At 43.1% G+C, this 25150-nt stretch overlaps 1 protein-coding gene across 5 annotated transcripts in view; it reads left to right on the plus strand.

Moving 5' to 3' along the window:
* Cald1 (caldesmon 1) overlaps positions 1–25150 on the plus strand; it is a 185296-nt gene that overhangs the window by 129109 nt on the left and 31037 nt on the right. For 3 of the 5 annotated variants that reach the window (XM_038317881.2, XM_038317882.2, XM_038317883.2), the window contains 2 exons: positions 19366–19512; positions 22794–23181. In XM_038317881.2, coding sequence (XP_038173809.1) covers positions 19366–19512; positions 22794–23181 — 535 coding nt within the window. Of the gene's footprint in view, positions 1–19365; positions 19513–22793; positions 23182–23206; positions 23725–24992; positions 25065–25150 lie in introns of those variants that run through there. The other 2 variants (XM_038317885.2, XM_038317884.2) reach the window with 2 other exon arrangements.

The raw sequence follows: 25150 nt of genomic DNA on the forward strand, positions 1-25150 counted from the left end.
CCAGCTGCTCTGCCCTTGCCATTAACTCTACCATGACCTTCCCATCGTGATGAACTGGACCTTTTCTTTCTTTTTAAAGAAACAATTATTTTTAAAAATTAATTTATTAGTTTTTAAAATTTATGTGTGTGCATATGTCTGCTCCTCTGTGTGTGTACGGCATGTGTGCAGTCTATGAAGGCCAGAAGAAGGCATCAGATACTCGGGAATTGAAGTCACAGTTTGCTGTGTGTCACTCAGTGTGGGAGCTGGGAACTGAACCCAGGTTCTCTGCAAAAGCAGCGAGTGTTCTCAACCCCTCACTATAACTTTTTCAAACCGTGAGCCTAGGCAAATCTTTCTTCCCACAAGGGGCTTCTGAGAGGATCTTCTGTGTCACAGCTGCTTCGAAAATAAGTAACGCAGGGCTGGAGAGGTGGCTCAGAGGTTAAGAGCACTGACTGCTCTTCCAGAGGTCCTGAGTTCAGATCCCAGCAACCACATGGCGGCTCACAACCATCTGTAATGAGATCTGGTGCCCTCTTCTGACCAGCAGGCATACATGGAGGCTGAACAGTGTATATAATAAATAAATAAATCTTTAAAAAAAAAGAAAATAAGTAACGCAGAGTAATATCATCAAGAGAAAGGTTCAACGTGAGGTCAGATAAAAAGAGGTGCTCGGGAGGTGCCCCTAACCTGGGGCTTCATTACACTGACTTCTAATCACCCCTGGTCATCTTTGCTACAACAATACTAAATTGAAAATTGTAGACATAGTTTGTATATTTTAATTGATATTTGATTATAGTATACCATTCTAATTATGTTTTGTTATTGGCTATGGTGCTATATCTCTTACTTGTGCCGAAATTGTTAATGAAATTTCATCATAAGTATGTACATCTCATGCTATATGTAATATCAGCCATCAGTGGAAGGCCTTAGACCCCATCCCCACAGATGACAGGATGCAACTATATATAAAGCACAATTTTATACACTTCACGTCAAAGTGTAGCCGTAAAGAGTATAAATCCATGATACAGTCACTTTGGAGTTACAGCTAGTAATGCATGATACCACATATAGTCAGTATAGTGTTCTGAGATACTTCATAGCCAGTCTGACTGTTATTTTAGCTTTTAGTTAGAGCGGGCAGACAAGTAGTTAAAAATGTATGGAACTGAACAAAATCCCTAGCCCCATATATAATGCACACCAAAGTAAACCTGCAAAGTAGATTATACTAGCTTAAAAACATAGCCCTGAAATTAAATGTAAAATTTATAAGAGAGCCTGTGATGTGATGAAACTAGCCACCTCTGTGTTTCTTACACCATCCGTTGGATTGCAGAGCCAGTTTTGCCTAGGGCTCATTAAATATTTCTAAAGGACTGGCTAAGTCAAATATGCTGCTCACTCTGAATTATTTTTGCTTTCTAAGATGTCACAAAAAAGGTCAAAATCGATGCCAGGCTCGTTAGTGAGACAAGGAAGAGACTGTAGAGAGTATCAGAAATTGGCAAGGGAAGATGATGGTGCGGAGTCTTACCCTTCATGGAGAGGAAGGACATAGCCCAAAGCATCAAGAAAAGAAACTCGTGAGCTAAGTCATGACCTGTCACATGACAGTGAGGGAGACAGGTGGGTGGCACGTTCACATTTGTGTACAGACACATAGGAAGATGAGCCCTTGAAGTGGACCAGAGTCCACAGTTGAGTGGAAAACACCATTTGACCCAGGTTGCCTTAGGCTCTAATTATTGACCAGTCAAGTCAGATATTTTTTTCTGTCCACCACCTGTTATTTTTTGTTTGTTTGTTTTATTTTGCTTTGTTGGGGGCAGGGTGTTGTTGAACCATTTCTAGTTCTGAGCTCCAAAGGCATTTGAAGAATGACCTCTGCAGATAAAGCAGCACAAAAATGACAAACATATTTATAATAAATCCATTGAAACATTTGTAGTCTAGTCCAGTCTGCAAAATCTACCAGCCACTTACCCAAGCAAACACTGGAAAGAAAGTTTGAGGCCTGGAATTGCTTTCAGCATTTAGAGGGAAGGATATGAAAGGCATGTGATATGTTGGGACTCTTGCTTCCAACATTTAGAGGGGGGATTTGAGAGAAATGTGACATGCTGGAGGGGTTGCTGCTCTTGTATTTGTTGTTGATGTTTCTTCTGTCATCGAGCCTGGCTTTGAAGCTGCTGCTGTCTCTTTGTTTTGGTTTAACATGGTTCTGCTCTGTCACCTCATAATTATGATACTGAAACCTGAAGGATGTTCCTCCCCTCAGTGAGATCCCTCACACTCCAGGACACATTAGTTGCTTTAATGCCCCATGATTTTCTTTAATGCACTTAGGCATTCTTAATGAATGAATGTAGTATGTGAAAGCACACGAAGCAGGGAGACAAACATAGTACTTCACTCTGGCTTTCAAGAAACATGTGTGACAAACTTTTCTACCGCCAGCCCCAAATAATGACACAGAGGCTTATTATTAATTATGATGGCTTAGCCTTAACTTATGCTTGTCCCACTAGCTTAACTTAAATTAACCCATTTAATCTACATTCTACCACATAACATTACCTTCCTCTGTACTGCCCATCTGGCTTCCACTGTGTCTGGTTGGCAACTCCCCATCTCTCTTCTTCCGAGAGCCTTCACTATGCCTGGAAGTCTCGCCTATACCTCCTGCCTAGCTATTGGATGTCAAGCTTTTTATTACACCAATTATAGAAATACATCTTTGCACAGTGTATAAATATCCCACAACATTTCCACCTTTTTGTCTAAATAAAATGATAGGTTTTAACTTTAATGCAGTAAAATTATATACAATAAGAATTACATTCATAATGTCCAGTCCATTTATATTTGGCAAATTTGGAGAAATCACTCTATTATCTGTCTTATCTTGGTAAGTCCAAAGTTTTATACTTAAACCATTTTCTATCATAACTTTTACTATCAACCTAAAAATACTTTTTAGACCTTAAAACATTTTCTTAGGTAAACAACTTAAGCTTTTATGTCTCTCAATATACTTTATACCTCTTTGGTGAGTTTTTTTTTTAAATTTAATAACAAGAAAAACTAATTATAACTATCTAGTTTTAAACCCCATCAGAGACATGAGAAGGATATAATATTACCTGAGTAAACAAGAAATGCAGAGCAAGCAATTGCTAAAACTATAAAAATGTGAGAAATGGCTGGCTGCCTGAACAGCCACCCAAGTTTCCTCTGTAGTGTTGGGGTATTAATCTTCAGCCTACAAACCCAGAATATCTGACAGATTTTTCTGTGACGCAGGAATTTTTGAAGGACTTACCTACCTTGTCTTGGTAAGGTTTGGCAGTCACCTTCTTTTGTGTCCTGCTTGTCCAATTTGGACAACATACTGCCAGCAGTTGCAAAAAGACAGGGTTGTTGGCTTTTCTCTCCCAATGGCTAAATTTGCCACAAATGAAAGCAGACTCCATATAGAGATACTTTGATGTCCATCGACCTTTTTTGAAGTGCAGTGGTGCTGCCAGGAGCAGATGTGTCTCACTGTCATGGAAAACCTTTGGTTATTAAAACACCTTAAATGCCATATTCTGTAAATCTTTGGAATGTTTGAAGATGACCTATCTATCTTAAATATATCTCTGTTTAACCTTAAAAACATACCTAACTACAAATTTGATTATTATAGATGACCAACTACTAACTTGTATTTGTTAATTATACATTACATTTTTAAATGAGCTACATAGGTACAATACTTTCAACAAGAGTAGAAACATATACACAGTATAACAAAAATAACATTAAATTTGTATCATTATACAAAAATAGCTTTAAAAAGAGTAGATAGAGTATTTAGAGTATATCCTAACAAAAATAACATTAAATTCATACCAATATATAAAAATCCATACCGATGTAAAATATTTGAGATTAATAGTTGCTTTTTAGTTTAAAGTAAAATCAATAATATACCCTTTTATCTTTTTATTCTCACATCCCTTTTTCTTTCCAGAAAGATATACCTGAATCTAATCTCCTTTACTCAGCTTTCTCCCTGACCTTGATCATTAACAACTTGTAACCAATTCTCCTAAATTATGACAAGCATCCATAACCCACTGAATCACCAAAACCCACCCACTCCACCTCTACAGAATGTGGGCATTGTGTTCTCTAGACTGTTTCTTGTTGTGTGGGGGCACCAATATCTTTAGGGGACCCTGAGAAAACTGAGGTAATGTTGACTTCCTGGGAGAGCTAGTTGCATTATTTTTTTGTTTAGTCTCTGTGTTATGAGAAGGTGTAGAGCTTATCTGAAGTGTTGGCTGGAGTCGTCTGTGAGGCTGGACCATCTCAGCTAACTATTGGTCCTTCAGCTTTTTTTATTACACCAATCATAGCAACGCATCTTAACAAATGTACAAATATCCCACAACGGACAACATAGGAGGTGAGATACTCAGATGCAAATAAAACAATATGTGATGCAGACCTTGAACAATCTCAGTGGCTTCACAGGGGCAAAGTCTTCTCCTCAGCCAGACTAAGCTGCATCTAAGCCTAACCCAAGGGAAGCTGGTTCTCTAGCTGGTACGTGGAGAGGCAGGGAGACCTTGAAGTAGAGGTAGTAAGGCAAGGGAATAGAAAATGACGTTAAAGGGTGAAGAATGGAAGCTTTTCTGGTGTTGTCATACTTTCTGTCCCTGACATCGTGCTTCAGTCCCTTTTTCTAGCCGTGTGTGGTCCTCAGGAAGGGGCATGTGCTCCATCCCCAGAGGGAAGAACAGGGGTTAGGATGTGCAGCACACGTGGCCCTTTATTCTCAGTGGGGTCAGAGGGTTTATATGCAGTAGGGCTTATCTAGTTTAAACTTCATTTGTGAAAGAGGCTTAGAAGTGTTTGTGCAGAGGCTACCGGCAGAAGGGAATTTGCTGGAAATACAAGCAAGGATGCCCATCCTGTGGAGTGAGCTTGGAGGAGGACTTCCTCCGCCCCTCCCCCACTCCGGTCTGCAGGCTGTGTGAGGCTCTAACAGCTTTCCCCTAAAGTAGTCTTTACTGAACCCAGTTCACCATTCAAATGCACAAGCTCACAGTTCCTAGTATGCTCGCCCGCTGCACTGGCATCACCGTAGTCACGGCAGAACATTCTCATCTTCAGGAGAAACTCGCCTGGTGGAAATAGCCCTCTCATTTGTGGTTTTATTGTTGAAAAATATGTAAATGGGACCTCTTAAGAGAGTTATGTCTTCATACCTAGACCTTGAAAAAGAATTTAACTATTTCGAATCTCTCAAGGAAATCGTTTCAGTAGACACTGAGGCAATTTATTTAAAATAATCAGCACTTTTTCATGACCCTGAAAGGAGAAGTAGTAGACATCAGTACGCATGGGTATTGGGGAGATTTAGTGTGTTCGTGCCATGCTTCAGCACACAAGTGTTTGTGTCCTCCCGATGCACACTTGCATTGTTTGTAGTCTTTAAAACAAGGCTAAGGACCTGGAGAGACAGCTCAGCCTTGAAGAGCAGTTACTCCTGCAGAGGACGTGGCTTCAGTTCACCTGTGAGCCACATGTAGAACAATTATCCACAACTGCAGTTCCCGGGGATCTGATACCCTATTCTGACCTCCTCGGGCACCAGGCATGTACACGGTATTCATATGAACATCCCACCAAACACTCATGCACAACAAAATTTAAAACTCTGAAAGAAATAATAATAACATCTGAGCTGCAACTGTCATTGAAAATCGAATGCAAGAGTAAGTTGAATCTTGTGTTAGCCAGACATTCAAGTAACTGCTCATAGTGTGCTAAAACCAAGATTAAAAAAGTGATAGACATTTTATGAAATTGACAAATCACAATTCACTTTAGTAATTTTTAAAATATTGTCCTTTTACATTTCTTTCATGTTTTATAATACTGTAAACACAATAGTACTGTATTGCTTAATTTGTAAATAACTGAAAACATATAGAGCAAGAGAGATAATTAGTGGCACCTATCTTTCTTTTGTAGTTGTATTTGTTAGTTTTTGAGACAGCGTCTCACTATATAGCCCTGACTGGGCTAGAATTTGCTATGTAGATCAGCCTCACAGGCCCACCTGCCTCTGCTTCCTGAATGCTGGGAATAAAGATGTACATCACCACACCTAGCTCTTTTTAATTTTCAATAGGAATATACTATAAAAATTTGTTTTAAAGCCGTTGATACAGATCAATTAACAGCAAATAACCTTGTTTGGTTAACATTTTTTAAACACAGGACCGTATAGTATTTACTTGCAAATGTGGGTGCTATGCAACTTCTGCCCTTTAACTCAGCTCTGAAAATGAAGTCCCAGATGGACCATAGACAAAATGATAATTCTTAGTTTCCCCAAAAATAACTTACAGAAAAGATGCGCGGACTGGATTTAACCTGTAGGCCATCGTCTGTCAGTCTCCAGCTTCCATGATGAAAGGCCTTTGTTAACTGGCAGAACACCTTGAGAAAGTCCCTAAACTAGGAAGACACCAGGGATGATAACTAAAAAGCTGGATCAGTGCTGATGAGAGTCACTGACCCACTCAGATCCCAGGTTACCATGTAACAAAATGGTGCTTAAATTAAAATAACCTCCCCCAATTGCGTCCAATCGTATCCATCTATGCCCCTTAGCTTTTAACACCTTAACACAGAAGTGGAGCTTAGTTGGGAATTCGAATAGAGAGGGCATGAAATGCAAGTCTGCTATGTGGGTAAGTAGGGTGGGAGCAAGGCCATGGGGGGGGTGTAGCAATGAGAGAGAGAGAGAGAGAGAGAGAGAGAGAGAGAGAGAGAGAGAGAGAGAGAGAGAGAGAGAGAGAGAGAGAGAAGAGCAATTTCATTCACAAAGAATTGAAGGCCTAGCTTATTGCTCTTGAGAAGTCTGCCACAAACTACTGTTCTGAATGACCTGGGCATTTGTTGAGACGAAGGCTCCTCTTGCTGCTGAGATTTATGGAGCCCTTGATATTGTGGAGCTGGCCCTATGTCTTTTATTTCCCGAGGAAAGCTGAGGAATGAGTTGAAACACCTGGAGTGGAGACAGAAGTAGAAAACCCTCCTCTGTACACGCTGCCATCCCTGCAGGTCATGCTTCCACAGGGCCAGACTTTCTAGAGGGATCTTTTCTCACGATCTGCAGAGTGGCTGGTCTGCCCTTTCTCTTATGAGATGCCATGCTTGAGTTTGGACCGTACACAAGCAGAGCTTCCCCAGCGCCCTTCACACACCCCGTGAGCCCTGGCCAGGCAGTTGTTTGCTTTTCCAAGTCCACCTTCTCTGACTTTGCAGCCTCCCATTATGCTTTCTGAATGAAGAAAGGGCCTCTTCCCTCTTCGCAGGTCCCCAATCCTAGGTCAGGCTCGAGTGCCACTGTCTCCGGGAAGCCTTCCCTGATCCCACAGTGAAAACTGTATTGTCACCCATGACCTTTCCATCACTGTCTATGTCTCCCTTAACATTTACCACATTTGATCTCCCGTTACACCCTTGCGCATTTCTTGGCTCACCTGCCATATTATAACTCCATGTTTAGCCGTGTTAAGCCTCTTGGCTTCCTCCTTCTGTGGCTTGAACCGAGCAACTGTCCCATCAGTGTCTTCTTAAGGATGGGTTCCTTCTGGCCCCCTGGTGTCCATGCCAGCCGGCATCCCATGCCACAAGCCAAAACTCCACCTTGGTATCTGCCATGTCCCCAGTCTTCTCCTCCTCGGACTCTAGGTGTCTACCTACCCCATCTTGCCCACAGTTCATTGCTCTGGTCACGCAACTAAACTGAACTGCCCTCCTTCAGAGCCAGGGTCCAGGTGGCCAGTGGTTTGGCTAGAGAGAGGAATGTACACAAGATTAGAAAGCCATATGCTCACGCTGCTCTTGCAAAGGGTCATTTGTAATTAAACTGTGTGACAGCTTAACAGTCTGCTTCAGCAGAGGTTGCTTTCATGTTTAGTCAGAAAACAGCATAAGCCTTCCTGGCTAGTCATCGCTTGGAACACAGATCTACGAGTCCAGATGAGGACTCTTCAAGGTATTTTAAGTGCCGTATGAGACAATCTGTAAGGCCCATATCGCCCTCTCAGAAGCCTGCTAGATCTCAGGCCCTTCAGCTAGCAATGCTGCCAACTTAATCCGTGCACACAAACATGGTGCTTCATTTTGAATGATACTCTTCTGTTAAAATGCGGACGTGTCTGCCTTTACTTGAAGGATGTCTTCAAGTGTGGAGATGGGTTGTCTTTGGTTTGGCTTTTTACCAAGCATAGATGAGTGTCAGCTCATCTCTATCTTGAGCAGGCCCTGTCTTAAGTAAAGTTTCCCCTGAGGGGACCATAACCCACCAAGAGCAGAGAAGAATCGACTTCCTTTCCCAACAGCAGGGAAGCTAGACCCCGAGGTGGCTGCCAAGTCCCCTGCAAAGACACAAGTCCTTTCCGTTAGGCCAAGTGTCCAGGATGTGGCCCTTCATTTTCCATTTCCTGCCTCCCTTGGAGGTTTACCTTCACTTGTAAACAAGCCCCTAGCTGCAAGCCAGGGGATTCGAGATGAGTTCATGAGTAGGAACCACCCACCCCAATATGCTTTCTTGTTAGAACGGCAACCTTGCCTTTCACGGGTGATGCTAGAAAGGGGGCCCTGGTCTCGTGGACCAGTGTATGAGAACTGTCTGGTTCCCGAGAGGAGCCAGGGGACACTCAGGGAATCAAGACGGGGAGGCTGTGCCACCCAAATGGAAAGGACGACTTGGGAAGGAGGAAATGAATAGTAAATCTTTTTCCAATTAAAACCGAGAGTGGAAGCAGAAAAGCTCTGGAGGGCACTTTTCAGGGAGGGAAGAGATCATAAAAGGTCTGTTATGAAAATCCATTATCCATAAATTCCCCCACATTAAGCACCGCCTGTCTGTCTGGGAGGATGCTGACACAGGGTCTGGGAGGACACAGCAGCCTCCGCCTGCTGTGCACCATTTCCTCCGTGTCTGGAGTACCACTTTCCTTCGCAGGGATCCCCTCTAATTACTCGCAGCCTTCCAATCTCCATTTAAGGACAGCTCGTCTTCGGTTTTTTCCAACTCCTTTGTTTCTTTTGTCGAATGTTTACCCACCTGATAATGGCACCGTAGTTAGAAGCAAAACCACATGAAATTATGGACCCGTGTATCTCATCACGCAAATTCTTCAAGTTTGGGAAAATGACTGAATTTTTTTTTTTTTTTGGAGCACTCCAAGACTCATCTAAGATGACTTCATGTCTTTCACACGAGAAGAAGGAAATGCGTGTTTGAAAAGAATTTGCTTATTGCTACACCTGTGGTCAGATGCGGTTGCAGCCACGTGGGCTCATGGAACTGTGGGATTCGCCCTCCAGCCTTCATTTAGCAGATGTTAGTCAGCTGTGTATCGTGTCTAGCCTTTGCTGCAAGAGAGAGAGAGAGATGAGAAATATGGTAACGCCAGTCGTAGGCACCCGGGTTCAGTTATTTTCTCATGTTTGACGTTAAAAATTATCTATATTTAGCCTTATTGTCCACACACTATATACATTAAAGCAAGATATCTTTTGATGGGTATGACATCCAGAAAGCATCCCCATGCTGATTCTACCCCTTTCCCTAGTTTTACTTTGGATTACCATTTTTAAAAGTCAAAGAACATTAAGAGTCATGTTTTTATAATTCAATTATGTTCATATTTATGATATTTATATTCATTATTCATGATGTTTATTAGAGAACCTTAGGTTGGGACGTAAGACAAGCTAGTGCTAATTTCCTTTTAATTAGCTTCTCATCCATTTAATCATTTCCCTTTATCCTTGTAATGAATTTCAACCCAAGTTTAGCTAAGGCACCAGCTAAGCAGACTTATATATCTCTTCCTATACCTACTGTCTTAGTTAGGGTTTCTATTGCTGTGAAGAGACACCATGACCATGGTAACACTTATAAAGGAAAAAGCATTTAATTGAAGTGGCTTCATTTTCAGAAGTTTAGTTCATTATCATCATGGTGCAACATGGTGGCATGCAGGCAGACACTGTGCTGGAGAAGGAGCTGAGCATCCTACATCTTGACCCACAGGCATCAAGAAGTGGTCCGAACTAAGTGTAGCTTGAGCGTAGGAGACGTCAAAGTCTGACCCCACAGACTTCCTCCAACACGGCCACACCTACTTCAACAAGGCCACACCTCCTAATAGTGACACCTCCCCACGAGCTTATGGGGGCCAATTACATCCAAACGACCACACCTACCTTTCTTCATTTTGTTTTTTAATTGTGTGGGTGTGTGCGTGCATGCACTTACACGCATGTGTGTGCACATTTGTGCAATGTCTGCAGAGGCCAGAGGTGATAAATACATCTGGTGTTGCAGGGTATTGCAAGCTACCGGAAATGGGTACTAGGAACTGTACTCAGGTCTTCTACAAGAGTAGCACAGGCTCTTAATCATGGAGTCACCTTTCCAGTCCTCTCCAGTCCTTATACCGACCCTTTGTAAACTCCAGAAATTAAAAAGTGAATCTCTGTGCCTGAACAAGCTTATTGTTTGGATATGGTAGGTTAGATGGGATGAAACAAATTCAATCCTCTCCATGAGAACATGAATAGATTTCTGTTTATCTCAGGAAACTGTTATGGAATGGCCCTCCCAAATCTGAATTTCATGATACACATTCTTTCTTTTCAGAAGAAACATGAGAAAAATAACAACTCCATAAGAATATAAGTCTAGGCTTTATCCATTTTATTTTCTACTGAATTACATAAGCCATTTAAGGATTTTTTTTAATTAAAGAAAGTGGCACCAGTTGAATAAGGTCATAGTCATTTATCCCATCCAAAGCTCTAGTCTCAAGAAAGATTTGGAAAGCATGGTCAGGTCCCAACTATCTTTATAAATGACATGGATTCACGAAGGCATGTTGTTATGTGGAAGTCATCAATCATGGACTGCATATGTTATTATTATAGAAAGTTTTGGACAGACAATATTTTATCATTTGGGAATGCACACCATGGTGTAAAACTACAAAACAAATGCAAGAGGGTAATACAGGCACTGCAAATTCAGGCAGGGGTGATTGGGCAGCAACAGAGAGAGGAATGGTATCGAAAAGAAACATATAAGCCCCTAATTAGCTACTGGAGGTACCTGAGTTGCTAGGCGTGTACATGTCAGTTCCGTTATTACTCTTTAAAGTGAAATTACATTATATCATTTGCAGGTACAGCACAGTCTAGGATACAATTTTCTAATCTAAAAATCTAATTTCAACCTATTAGACCATTTTATTTTAAAATTTCTCGTGACTGTATGCATTGATTCATAAATGAGCCTTTTAGTTGGAGAATCTGTTTGTGCTAGGGTAGGACCATTTTAGAGTGTTCTCAGATCTGGTGCCCTCGACGTCTTCTAGCCAAACCCAGTCTTGCTGCTCTTCCCACTGTCTGCTGCTCTGTAGCACTTGGCCTCCTCGTGGTCTGTGATTACAGAAGTTTGTCGAACTGTGGGATGCCATCTTTGTCTAAAGTCCGTGACGGGCTGGTGGTGACAACTGGCGAGGACATGCATACGAACACGAACATGAAAGCTAGCCAATATTATGGAAACCCCAATAAATACAGTTGGCATGCAAGCTCTAGTGACTCAAAATGTTCAAGGGACGGGGGATGAGAAGGAAGAGAAAGATGAATCGAGATGTACTTCTCTTCCTGAGTAATTGTCTTCAAAGTAGCCTGTCTCCTTCTTTGTGTGCCTTGACACCAGTAAATGTGACTCAACAGTAGTACAATAGGCGTGGAGTCCTCTAATGAATACAGCACATGTTACTTTTCTAACCCCACCAAAAAAGTCTTTTCAATCAAAGAAGCTTCTCTTTCCACTCTCTCCTTTATTATTAATACGAACCTCCTGTTTACTTTCCCATAATCTGACAGAGAAGATTCTTATTTTCTTGGGTTTTATTTTCCTCCACTATACCTTTCAATTCCCCTTCCTCTTAAGGATGCCAAGGAAAAACTTCAGAATTGGACTTTATATGCATTCAGAGCACAATATTTTGCCGACACCACATGTAAAGAACATTATATGTAAGAGCCTGGAATGTTTCAACAAACTTAACTTCCAAAGGTGTGCTAAGCCTACCGAACACACAGGACTCTTTTCAATGGCTCGGGATTTTCCCTCCTGATCACAGTGTGGCCTCAGACTTTCTGAGAGCGAATAAACAGTTCACAGAGCTGATGAGAGATGCGTGGAGAATCTGCTTGCATTTCATATTATGAAAGAAAATCCCTGGGGTTTGGGTACAGAAACAACAACGGATGGACATGAGTCATGTTGATGAGCATATTTTCAACCCACAGAAGGTTTTAACACTTTAAATCAGATTCTGTCATAAGAACCTCATTAAGGCAAGGACGGTGGCTGGGAAGCCCGCCTGAAACAGAACTAGGTCCTCTGAATGTGGGTGACAGTTGTGTGGCTCCTGGCAGTGGGTCCAGGATTTATCCCTGGTGTGTGAACTGACTCTTTGGAGCCCATCCCCTATGGTGGGGTGCCTTGCTCAGCCTTGATGCAGGGGAGGGTCTTGGTCCTGCCTCAACTGATCTGCCATGGGAGGCCTTACCCTCTCTGAGGAATGGATGGGGGGAGGGGAGGAAGGAAATAGGAAGAGAGAAGCGAGGGGGAACTGTGGTTAGTATGTAAAATGAATAAAAAAAATTTAAAAAAAGACAAGGACATTGGCAGAAGCGATAATTAATAATAACAACAGCAACAACAACAACAATAATAATAGTTGCCAAAGAGATGCCCTTCTTGGAGGCTGTGAGGCCCAAGTCTTCTACTACATGTAGCCTACATGGGCAGTGTAGAGCTAGCTGTAGGAAGCTGGGAACAAGACGGTGGCATCTCAGTGGCAAACCTGAGATCCCAGTGAGATGCAGCGATGTCAGAGCTGATCTAGGGGTCCACCAACTCCACTGGCCTCTCAGCCACTGGGGATTCGCAAATGACAGGTTTCCATAAGGTTTATCGTTACAGGTGAGGAAATTCTTCAGTCTGTTGGCATTTTAGGTGCATTCTTTTAAAGATATGGGAGCACAGGAGGAACAGTTAAAGGAAACAGACTCCAGATTTTGATCTGAGTGAAGGATTATAACTGATCACCTTATAATACCTTGAGCCTCTCATTTTCTGAGGCTTTTCTCATTGAACCTGTGGGTTTTAAAGCTCTTAAACCTGTAAGGAAATTGGCTCCCTGCCTCCAGTGAAAGTGGTTGCTATTTTTTCCTTTCCTTTTTTTAAAGTTTATATAATCTATTTTGACCACACTCATTTCCTTCTGTCAGCTCCTCCCAAATCTGCCCGTCTTCCTACCCACCCACACTTCTTTCTCTCTCTCTAAAAAAAAGGAAGAAAAACAAAAAGTGAAAACCAAAACAGACAAATTTTTAAAAAAAAAAAAAAAAAGAAAATAAATAAGACAAGAAATAGAAAACAAACAAACAAACCAAAAATGCACAAAATTAGAGCCCATTTTATTTTTTTTGGCCAGCTCCTGGGATGGGGCCTGCCTTGGAGTGTGGTTGATGGCACCCAGGGAGACTCCTCCGTCGGAGACAACTGCCTTTTCCCTTTCTCAACAAGTATTAATTGCAAATAGCTTCTCCTGCAGAGGGTGGGGTTTGGTGTTCACTTCCCCCTCGCAATGCTAGGATTTTTGTCTGGTTTGAACTTGTGCAGGTCTTGTGTTTGTTGTCAGTCTCCAAGAGAAACTGTAGCTGACACACCAGGGTTTCCTTCTTGTTGTTGTTGTTGTTGTTGATAAAATGCTATTGGCAGCATTGCATTGGAACTGTAATGGTACTGGCCTGGAGTCTCAACTCAGAAAATTAGCAAAATGAAAAAAAAAGAAAGGGAAGGGACAATAACATTCTAAAACAACAAAGGGAAGAGGGGTATTTTTAAAAAACGTTCTATAGATATATTTACTTCTTTCTTTCCTTTCCTCCCTCCTTTTCTTTGTTTCTTGTTTCCTTGGTGATGGTGGTGGTGGTGGAGGTGGTGGTGGTGGTGGTGGTGGTGGTGGTGGTGGTGGTGGTGGTGGAGGTGGTGGTGGTGGAGGTGGAGGTGGTGGTGGTGGTGGTGGTGGTGGTGGTGATGGTGGAGGTGGTGCTGCTGCTGCTGGAGGTGGTCCAGGGAATTAAACCCGCAGTCTTGCATACGCTAGGTTAAGCACTCTACCACTGAGCTACATACCCAGCCATTTTCCCTCTGTTTTTGAGACCACATCTGAATTCATTGCCTGGGCTGGCCTTGGCTGAATAATCCCACGTCCGCCTCTCAACTACCTTGGAGTAAGTACAATGTGCACCGCTGTACCTGACTGTCCTGCAGATGTGGTGAAAAGAGTCACCTCCGTGTTGTGCGAGTCTTGAACTAAAGTCCATCGTGACTATGGAAGGAGGGGAACACAGAAGCGAGCCGACAGCTAATATGTTGCTTGAAGACACCTCTATGGTTTCTTTCCCTCCAACTAGCTCTTGACAGACTGATACAAAGAAACTGGATTCTCAACAGTTCCCAAGTTCATCATGTTTACAATGATTTTTGTTTGTTTGAACTTTTCCATTTGAAAGGCCCAGAATTTAACAAGGTCATATACGGAGGCAGCGGAGTTCTGGTGTTGGAGACTTAAAGTCGTTCTCTTGGAACAGCCAGACGTTATGAAAGAGTTTTCCTGGCATGTAGCTCTGAGCTTTCATATCAAGCGTCAGCAGGGCCTTTAAGCAATGGTTCTGAGAATGGAAGGAACACCAGCGCCCTTTGCTTTTTCATGCTACAGACACGCGTGTCAGATAGCGTGTAATTGTTATGAACTCTGGGGATTGTTTGCACTAGTTTATAAATTCTATGTGCGAATACATGGTGGATTTCCTCTCGTTGTCCCAAATATCTGCTGAGTCACTTTGCTCTGAGCAACACTGACCTCTCACTAGAAAGGTCCCTCAAATCCCCAGGTGTTTGTGATGAGAGAGGAGCACAAACGGTTGCTAAGAGACAAAGCAGAACACTCAATCCATCGTAAACCCGCTCACAGTCAGCATGGCTCAGGAGCTCACGGACCCCCAGATGTTTTAGTTAACGGAGGTGTTGCTCAGTAGACTTGGATATTATCAGGTTTTTTTTTTTTTTAAATCACAACGAAATGCACTTGAATAAAACTGTATGAAATGTCGTTGAGTTTGTCCCAAAGCATCTGGGAAGGTGGTTGCTTCCGTGCCGTGGACACAAGGGAACGGACCGGTTGATACTGGAGTCTGCTGAAATTTCATAGAAGTAAAACTGGGCTGTTATGCCTCTCTGACCATCTGGCTAGATCGGAATCTTGTTAGTCAGCAGCATTTCCAACAAGGTTAAGGTTGATGTGTGGAAAATCCGAGATGCTAGCATTCCGTCTTTGGTGTAGAGCAGAGCTACTGCTATTGCAGATGTGGTAGGAATCCTGCCTCCTTGTCCATCTCTTTGGACAGAGTCTGGGTGATGGCGGAGTGGGCGTGCCCACACAGCACTGGAATTGTGTTACCTTTCTGGAAGCCAGTTTATCAGAGCACCAAAAGCCTCCCAGAAAAACACTTCTGACAAGTCTCAAAATCTCTGTACCATTGCTTGGAGGAGCGTAAAGTTGGAGAAACATATTTAATAACCAGCAAGAAAAATATTAGGTTATAGTATATCTACATAATTACCATCTGGTGTATGTAGATATAAAATACTGTTTCCTTTGACGTAGTTTGTTGATGTGTTAAAACGTAGCCATGACTAAGCTTAATTAAAGGAACTGTTCGTGAAATAATACATATAATATGATCCTACTTTATTAAAAATGTATATATCTCCATACCTAGGGACATATGTACCGAATACCTCCAATTTGCATCATGTCAGAGCTTAGTTTACGTGATCCTAAGCAGCTGGTTTTCACTTTTGTCTTTATACATCAGGTAATTGCCTAGTTTTCAAACAAAACAAGAGTCCATTACTTTCAGAATCAGAAGAGGTTTTTCTTTTTCTATAAGAAAATAAATCCTAGCTGGGTGTTGTAGCACACACCTTTAACCCCAGCACTCAGGAAGAGAAAGCAGGAAGGTCTCTGTGAGTTTGAGACCAGTCTGGTCTACAGATTGAGTTCCAGGACAGCCAGGGCTACATAATGAGACCTATCTCAAAACCCCCTAACTGTCCCCCAGCCAAAAAAAGAAAGAAAAGAAGAAATAAATCAGTGGTAAAAGTATAAAAGACAGGCTGCTTTTAGAAGCCATAAATGTCTTGGCTCTCTGAGGACCAGTATAGGAGTCTTGCAGTTGAAGAGTTTGTCATTCACATAGTTGCACTTATAAAGTCAACTCATAGTTCTTCTTTGGCTTCATGTCTATGTGGTTTGTGTGTGTGAGTGTATATGTGGTGTGTGCTTGTGTATGTGGTTTGTGTGTGCATGTGTGTTTGTCTCTGTGTGTACATGTGTGTATATGTGATATGTGTGTACATGTGTGTATATGTGGTATGTGTATGTGTGTGTATATGTGTGTGCATGTATGTATATGATGTGTGTATGTGTGTGCCTATGTATACACGTGTACATGTGTGCGCATGTGTGTGCATGTGTGTATGTGGTATGTGTGTGTGCATGTGTGTATGTGTGGTGTGTGTATACATGTGTATGCATATGTGTGTACAGGTTCATGTGTACAAGGAAACTAGACTGATGTCAAGTGTTTTCTTCAGTCACTCTCCGCCTTGTAAACTAAGGCAGGATCTCTCGGTTGAACTCAGAGCTCACTGATCCAGCTAATAATCTAGTTAACTTAGTGTGGGCATTCCCCTGTCTCAGTATTTACATGGTGCTGAGGATTGTAACACCAGTGCTTACATTTGTATGGTAGATGGTTTACCAAGAGTAGCACCTGCCTTGTTCCTCCTGGTCTTCATCCAGAGACTGGGACCGTTAGGACTAAGCATAGCATGAGACCATGACAGCTGTTTTGTTATTGTTTTAACTTAGTGAACAACTTTAATCCCTCATTGTATTAATAACAGGAAAAGGTCATTCTCAGGCAGTCTCTGGTAACTGTCCCCAGAAGGGTGGCTATAAGCTATAAGAGGGGCTATCACCCACAGATCTTAAGTTATAAGCAGAAAGGATTAGAAGGGACAGTGGAGGTAGTACCTCTGCTCTGCTCACTCCTCCAATGAGAAATCCAAGAGGAAGGAAGGCTTGCTGTGTCCCGGCCATGGTAGTAAAATCAGTTTATCTCCCAACTAAAAGCTGTCAGCACCTATGAAGCTCTCAGGGTAGGTGGGAAGAAGATAGTGACATCTCAAATATCTTGGGAAACCCTGGCTTCAATCTGATGGCTTACAGGAGGGAGAGCATTGTTCTTAGCATGGGGATGGCCCGTATGGATCTTCCACGTCTCCAGCTTGTCTCAGAAGAAGAAGGCTCCAAAAACAGAGGGTGCTTTCAGGGCTGATTCCCAAGATGGAGAGACCACATAAAGAACTCCTTTTTGATTAGCTTGTTAAGTGCTCTTCTCTCTGCTGTGGTTAGAGCCGTCTGCTGAGAAATATGCCAAAGAATATTAGGCCAGGAATCCGCAGGTTAAAGCCAAACCACTGGGAAGGGCTCGCTCCTGCAGACGACACCGTGATTGAATTAGAAGGGAACATTCGTGTCTTGTCATCTTGTCCCCTCACACTCAGCACGTCCACAACTGAACTCCTCTTCCCTCGCCAGGCCACTTCTTAGCTGAATTTTACTAACAAACAACAGGATGTCACCGTTTACCACACTCTCTCCAGCAGCCATGATTTCTGTTTGATTGCCATTCTGGGGGACAAGGAAACTTAGGACAGGTTGTTCGAAGGGCCAGATATTACTGAGAAATCAGTTCTGAAAACCAAGTTCTCTGACTGCTAGTCTAGTCCTACATTAATTCTACCGGTCTACTCTCCCCTCCATATTTGTGGCAAATTACCAGTCAGTTTAACAGAATATGTAATAGATATATAGATGGAACATATACACACTTTATTTATAGTGACATTTGACCACTAGCAGATTTCAGTAAATATAAAGTCATATTTTCTGAAGCAGCAAAAAGCAAATGAACGGAAGTTTTAACGCTCATAGTACTATTGAAGTAAAAAGACACCACAGATTAAAAGTACCAGATTTAAGCCTACACAGGCCTGGTTTATAAATCCAAAATGAGCAAACTACCATCAGTTGCGTATGGACGGCTTGCATATAGTTCTGATGTCTTATTTTCCTTAATTTGAAAATGAACTTATCTTGGTAATTACGTACAAATTGAGTTTGTGCCAACTTAGGGACATCTCTTGCTTTGGGGTTGAGGAGACTGCTCAGTGGTTAAAGTTCCCACCACATAAGCAGGAGGACTGCAGTTCAGACTCTTCATGAGTGTGGGTGGCCATGGTGGCCCGCCTGTAATTGTCCAACCTCCAGCAAGTTAGCTAGCTGCCATCAGTAACTCTGGTTCAGTGAATAGGTGGAAAGCAATCGAGGAAGACTCCTAACATCAGCCTCAGGGCCTCCATACACCTGTGCACACATGTGCATGTGTACGCATCTACATGCAAATGTGCGCACACACACATGCACAAGCAGCACAACATATGGGATGTTAATACATGGTTTGGTGAACAAGAGGTGGCTACACACTCTCACAATGCACCTACTGTGAAGCCATCAACCAAAGGCCAGTGCTACACACACCCGGGCATAACAAAATCTGACCAAAGAAGATATTCGGTGTCCTCAGTTTTAGTGAACAATTTTGGCTTATTAGCACTAGAGTCTTGCTTTAATAGTAATGGTCACTGGAGTCTCCTCTAATCTTTGGGACAGTTCTGGCTCTGGTTCACACAATATACTGAGTCCTTTTTAATTTGTGTTTTGATTCTTTGCATTCAGTATTTGTTATTTCCACTTTTAAATCTTGCATGTGATAATCAGCTCAGTACAGAAGTCCAAACATGCTACCAAACAGTCTTCAAGGGCAGTCTTCTCTGCTGTAGATACCTTGGTTTATTTGATCAATATAGACTGTTCCCAGAGTCACTGGATTAGTGCTTTTCAAATAACTAAAAAGTTTGAAAACAAATTGGTTGGGTCTCCAAATTTGGGTAAGCGAACCATCCTTTTAGAACCTGGCTCGCTAGTAGCCATTCAAGGCTGTGTGACCAGGACATTGATGACAACACTTGTCAGCTGGTGTGCTCAGGAGCTTGTCCTTCTGTTGCAGAATCGCCTACCAGAGGAACGATGATGACGAAGAAGAGGCCGCCAGGGAACGGCGTCGCCGAGCCCGGCAGGAAAGGCTGCGTCAGAAACAAGAGGAAGAATCCTTGGGGCAGGTGACTGACCAGGTGGAGGCTCATGCCCAGAACAGGTACTGTCCTCATCTCAGTGAGGCATCTCTGGTTGTGTCTTAGCCTGCCCTGTTGAATGGAATTTGCTTGCAAATTATTCCCTTCTCAGACCAACTCAGCCATTATGGTGTGGTTGGTTGGTTTTGGTTGTGTTGAGATGGGTTCTGACTGGCTAGCCCAAGCTGGAACTCACCCTGTAGCCCAGGCTATATGTAGTTTTGCTTGTTTTCTTTTATTTAGTGTATTTTGAAAGGAGACCATTAATAGCTCCATTAACCTGATCTATGTTTTTTCAAAAAAATCTTCAAAGGAGGGGTCATGGGCTCTTTGGTTCATTTCCCAGGGTAGTCTTACAAATGTTGATATACAAGACAAGTTTAATAAGAAATGTAATGTTTAGGTGGAAGATAGCAACCTTGGTCTTTGGTAATTGGTTCCTAATTGAGGAGGAAGTGTTGTCAAGAGGAATGGAGGGGCAGGTGTGATCGCTGGGATTCACTCACTGGCTTAGAACCCCAATTTAGCAATCTGTGTCCCTTCGCTTTAGTAGATACGGCCATAGCCCCCCTGAAGACTACTGCTCAGCCACAGAGAAATGCGAGTGCATGTAAGATGCCCAATGCCTTGCACACGGGAAGCACATGACACAGTGTGCTCTTGGCAGAGTCTCACAGAAAGGGGACAAAGGGCCCATCCGTTGCCCTTTTCTGTTTCCAAGCTAAAGAGAGGGGGCAAAAATAGTTTTTAAAATGACATGTTGAGGCCTTTCCTGAATCTGGTTATTGGTGAGTGTTCAACAATGGTTTTTAAAAGTTACAACTGATCAATCGCTTCAGCTTCTGAAAACCTTGCTTCTAGACTGAGGTAACAGTGCTGGGCAGGTCTCGCCTGTAAAGCCCTGGGTTTGTGCTTCAACCCAACAGCAAACTCAACAGCACATACCTTGGTCTTGTTTCTTCTTGTTCTTCATTTCAGCTTTAATTTTATTATTAGCTATTTTGTGAGATTATCTAAATTTACAAATCCTTTCACTGAGCATGATGGTGTAAGCTTATAATCTGAGCACTCCAAAGTTGGAAACGGGAGGATCAGGAAGATGTTTGTTGTCAATCTTGGCTTTTTAGTCAGTGCAAGGCTAGCCTGGGCTACATGAGACTCTGTATCAAAGAACTAAAAAACAACAACAAAAATGTTTTTAAAATGAAATATATTCAGGTCTGAACATGTAATTTTCTGCAGACATATTAATCATTTACAAGTATAAAGCCCCTTCTTGGGGCTAAGCACCTCTGACACTTAACTTCTACCAATGATTGTTACTATGATAATAAAAGAAAGAAAGAAAGAAAGAAAGAAAGAAAGAAAGAAAGAAAGAAAGAAAGAAAGGAAGGAAGAAAGAAAGGAAGAAAAGGAAAGAAAAGAAAAGAAAGGCTCAGTTGAGTCTGTTGATTTCTTAACAGCAATTTCATCAGACTAGCACTTTGGAATTTGTAGTACCTTTTTGAAACATCAGAACCCAATTGGTCCAAGCGTCCTATGCATAGACCTTTGCCCTTAAACTCCCAGTTCTTCATATTTCTGTGGACATGCAATCTGTGTGCGGCTAATTCATAGAGACAGTGTCCTCCAGCAACAGCAGAGGCCAAACAGGCTTAAAATCTAGGATTTCCTTGGTCGTATTTTGTTGTTAAGTATGAAATGTATTTTTCCAAAACCAAGTGAACTTGAACATCAGGAGAGCCAAGTTTGGTATGAACCATGAAATTTGATGGAGTTTCTAAACATTGCAAGACATATGCTTCCAGCTCTGGTCACAGCTCTGGTATCACATGACTGGTAATTCCAGCCAGGAGTGGCCAACGCCCTTGGTCTGGGCAGTGTCCAGCGCCCTGAAAGAGTGAGGAGATGATGGACATGCTACAGTTTGGATTTTACATTTCTTTTTAAAATAAACATTGGATTATCCGGTCTTTACCAATTGGAGAGAAGGAGAAAAAGTTTTTTATTCCTGGAAACCTATATAAAGAAGTTAGGCCAGCTTGATCAGTTATGGTAATATACTTGCTATAGCAATTTCAGTATTTTAACACAGTATACTAATGCATTGTGGATATTCTTGTGTATTAGATCAGGTGCTCTTCACCTTATTTTTATTTTATTACTTTTATTTTGGGTTGTTATTTGTTTGAGTCAAGGTCATACTGTGTATCTCTGGCTGTCCTGGAACGTGCTGTATAAACCAGGCAGGTCTCAAACTCACAAAGATACCTCTGCCTCTGTCTTCCAAATGCTAGGATTAAAAGCGTGCACCACCATACCTGGCTGTCCACCTTATTCTGAAGACAGGGTCTTAAACTGAGCCTTTGGTTGACTGATTCAGCTAGACTGATTGTCAGTGAGCCCCAGGGGTCCATCTGTCTTTCTTTCCCCTATGGCTCTGTCAACCCTAAGGATCCAGAGTCTGCTGAGCACCAACAGAACTGGCGAGCACAGAGAATATGCACCTGTTCAATTGCTTTGGCCTGGGTGCATCATTTATACTCCCATTTCATTGGTTCCCTGGTCCAGGTGCAAAGAAGGGCAGATGGTAGGAAATGACATCCTTGACTGGCAGTCATCACCCCATGAATTGTGGAGGATGCTTAGATGTCTCCAAAGTGCAGATTGCTGGCATAAATGTCGAGTCTCCCCACTGGACAGACTCTTCCCCCTCCAAAGACCTTGGTCCCACCAATCCAGATCAAGAATGACTACATGGCTCGAATATGAAACTATGATGCTCAAGGAATTCACTCATTATTCTGACTTGATCCTTGGCATAGTGGGGATCCACAGTGACCCAGATTCTAAAAGCATGGTTTAAGCACAAATAGTTTGTAAGGTAATCCCAGGAAACAATGGTAGGACTGTAGGTAAGTGGTGGGGGGCAACCATGTAAAGGTTGCTTTTGGGGATAAGTGGCCACTGTGGTTATTTGGAACATAACTCTAAAGAGCCATGACTGTAGAATTATCCTTCAAAACAGAGAGGCCAAAGTGTTTATCTGATGCTGCTTCTCAGGTTCTGGTGGGTGACATTAATATTCAAAGCTCCTACAGCAAGCTGAGGAGACACAATGACCTGAGAAAGCCCAAGCAAAGACTTGGTTAGGCTCAGTTGGAAGTCAGACAAGCAAGAACAGAGTAGTAACACCTAGGGGCGCGTGAGCTAGATACTGCTGGCATCTGCTCTGGTTATGGGTGACTCCAGATGACCAATTAACCGACAAGCTGTCTTTGGTGTTGTTCCTTCTGTCATCCAGTGTTCCTGATGAAGGGTCTAAGCCAGCCACCACAAACACTCAGGTCGAAGGTGATGAGGAGGCTGCCTTACTGGAGCGCCTGGCTAGGCGCGAAGAGAGACGCCAGAAACGCCTCCAGGAAGCCCTTGAGCGTCAGAAGGAGTTTGATCCAACTATAACCGATGCCAGTCTGTCCGTCCCGAGCGGAAGTACGCAAAATGACATCGCAGAAAATGAAACAGCAGAGAAGGAAGAGAAAAGGGAGAGTCGCCCGGGACGATATGAGGTGGAGGAAACAGAAGTCGTCGCCAAGTCCTACCAGAAGAACAGCCATCTGGATGCTGAAGACACAAAGAAAGAAGAAAAGGAGGAGGAGGAGCTGAAGGGAGGGAGCGTTGGCGAAAATCAGGTAGAGGAGACGGTAGAAGAGAAAACACCAGAAACCCAAGAGGAAGCTGTGGTAATGGTATTGGAAAATGGGCAAGTCAGTGCGGAGGAGTCCAAAGTTGAGGGAGAGAGGGAACAAGACACAGAGGAGCTAGCCCATCGAAAAAGGATGGAAGAGGAAGAGAGGGAGAGAGCCGAGGCAGAGAGGCTGAGGCTGGAAGCAGAAGAAAGAGAAAGACTCAAAGCTGAGCAGGACAGAAAGCTAGCAGAGGAGCAGGCAAGAATTGAAGCCGAACAAAAGGCAGCTGCGGAAGAAAGAGAAAGGAGGGAAGCCGAGGAGCGGGCGAGGGTTGAGGAGGAGCAGAGACGAATGGCTGAGGAGCAGCAGAGGGCCAAGGCAGAGGAGGAGGAGAAGGCCAGGCTAGAAGAGCAAAGACGGAAAAAGCAGCTAGAGGAGCAAAGGAGCGAGAAGCAGGAAGCAAAGGACAAGGGAGAGAAAGGGGTTGAGAAAGCAGAAAGGAAAGGACAAGAAGACAGACTTCAGCCAGCTGTCCCGAAGCAGCAGGTACAGTACGCACTGCACCCCTACTGTGTGATGCCTGCGACTCATGAGACATGCGATGCACACCAAACGGCGGGCTGAGGCCCTCCAGCACTTCCCCTCACCTGCTTGATCATTTGGCAAGCTGTTCATTCTTTTTAGGCCATAGCAACACCCAAGCATGATGCAATCGAACCATGGCCAAGTATGCAATCACTCAACCAAATTGATGGGCCAACCAGAGAGGAATCAATTGCTCTGTGCTTGGGTGTTATGGCTAAAAAAAAAAAAAGAATCAACCCAAAGACAATGAATGTGTGGTGGGGCTGTGTCAGCTTGTTTCTGCATCTGCATCTGAACCCCTTCTTTCTGACATCCTTCCTGGGTGTACATGAGGCAAGAGGCCCAGACTTCTCACCTTGCTCTGGTGTTCAATAATGATTTTTTTTTTAATTATAGAATTAGGGGTTGGGGAGTAGAAATAAAGATTAAGTTCAGACACTAGTAGCAAGACAAAAATATATAAATCCTTTGAGATCAAATGGAATAAAAGGAGTGAAAGGAGACGATTGGAACTCCTTCCCCAACAAAAACACCAGCTTCAAAAGCCTGGCTTGCCATCATGTAGACCCGGGTTTAATGTAGACTTGCAGGAAGTCATTCGGTGGGGGTAGGTGCCAGTTAACCATTGATGGACAACTGAGAGCATGCTGTTTGCTCCTTTTGCCATGAGGGTAGCACAAGTTTACGGGGCTCTAGGAAGGATACGAATAGTAGTTGGGAACTGAAGGGTAAAATGCAGTTTTGTGAGGTTATTTTTTTTTTCTTCTCTGTCTGCAAGGCTGCATCAAAATCCCTTGTAAGCGCTGTAAAGGAAGCAGACACGCTTGCACGGTCACCTTTCCAGAGTGAACCCGTTGTCACTGCGTCTCACTGATGTTGTTTTTCACCCCTGCTTCTGGGTCAAGGGCTCATGCACCTGGCTGTCATTGAGAAGATCATGGGCAGGATGTAGACACACACCTGGAACACGCTGCCATGCTAGATTTCAGTGAGCACAACGGGAGGCACGGGAGAAAAAAAAAAAGTAGGGTGGGGTGGGCCATGTCACACCTGCCGATAGAACCACTAGCACCAGGTATCACGGGCACCCGGGGGTCTGAGTATGGCATTAGGGCAGCCACAGAAACATCACAGCCCACACGGAGTGATCTGAGCACCCTCTCACTCTTGCAAGCTAGAAAGGGCTTCTATTTCCCTGAGTGACCTTCACCATTCTTGAAAAGGAAAAGGCTGAAGAGAAGAGAGCTAAAGGGCAAGCTCAAAAGTCCCAAGATGACAAGCCCGCCTCCAAAAAGGAAGAGGTAAATGCTGTTACGAATAACCAGACCGAGCGTCACACACAGAGCAGCATCCCTGGAGCTGATCTAGGAACGGCAACCCCTGTCCC

This window comes from Arvicola amphibius, chromosome 2, assembly GCF_903992535.2.
Source record: "Arvicola amphibius chromosome 2, mArvAmp1.2, whole genome shotgun sequence".
NCBI lineage: Eukaryota > Metazoa > Chordata > Mammalia > Rodentia > Cricetidae > Arvicola > Arvicola amphibius.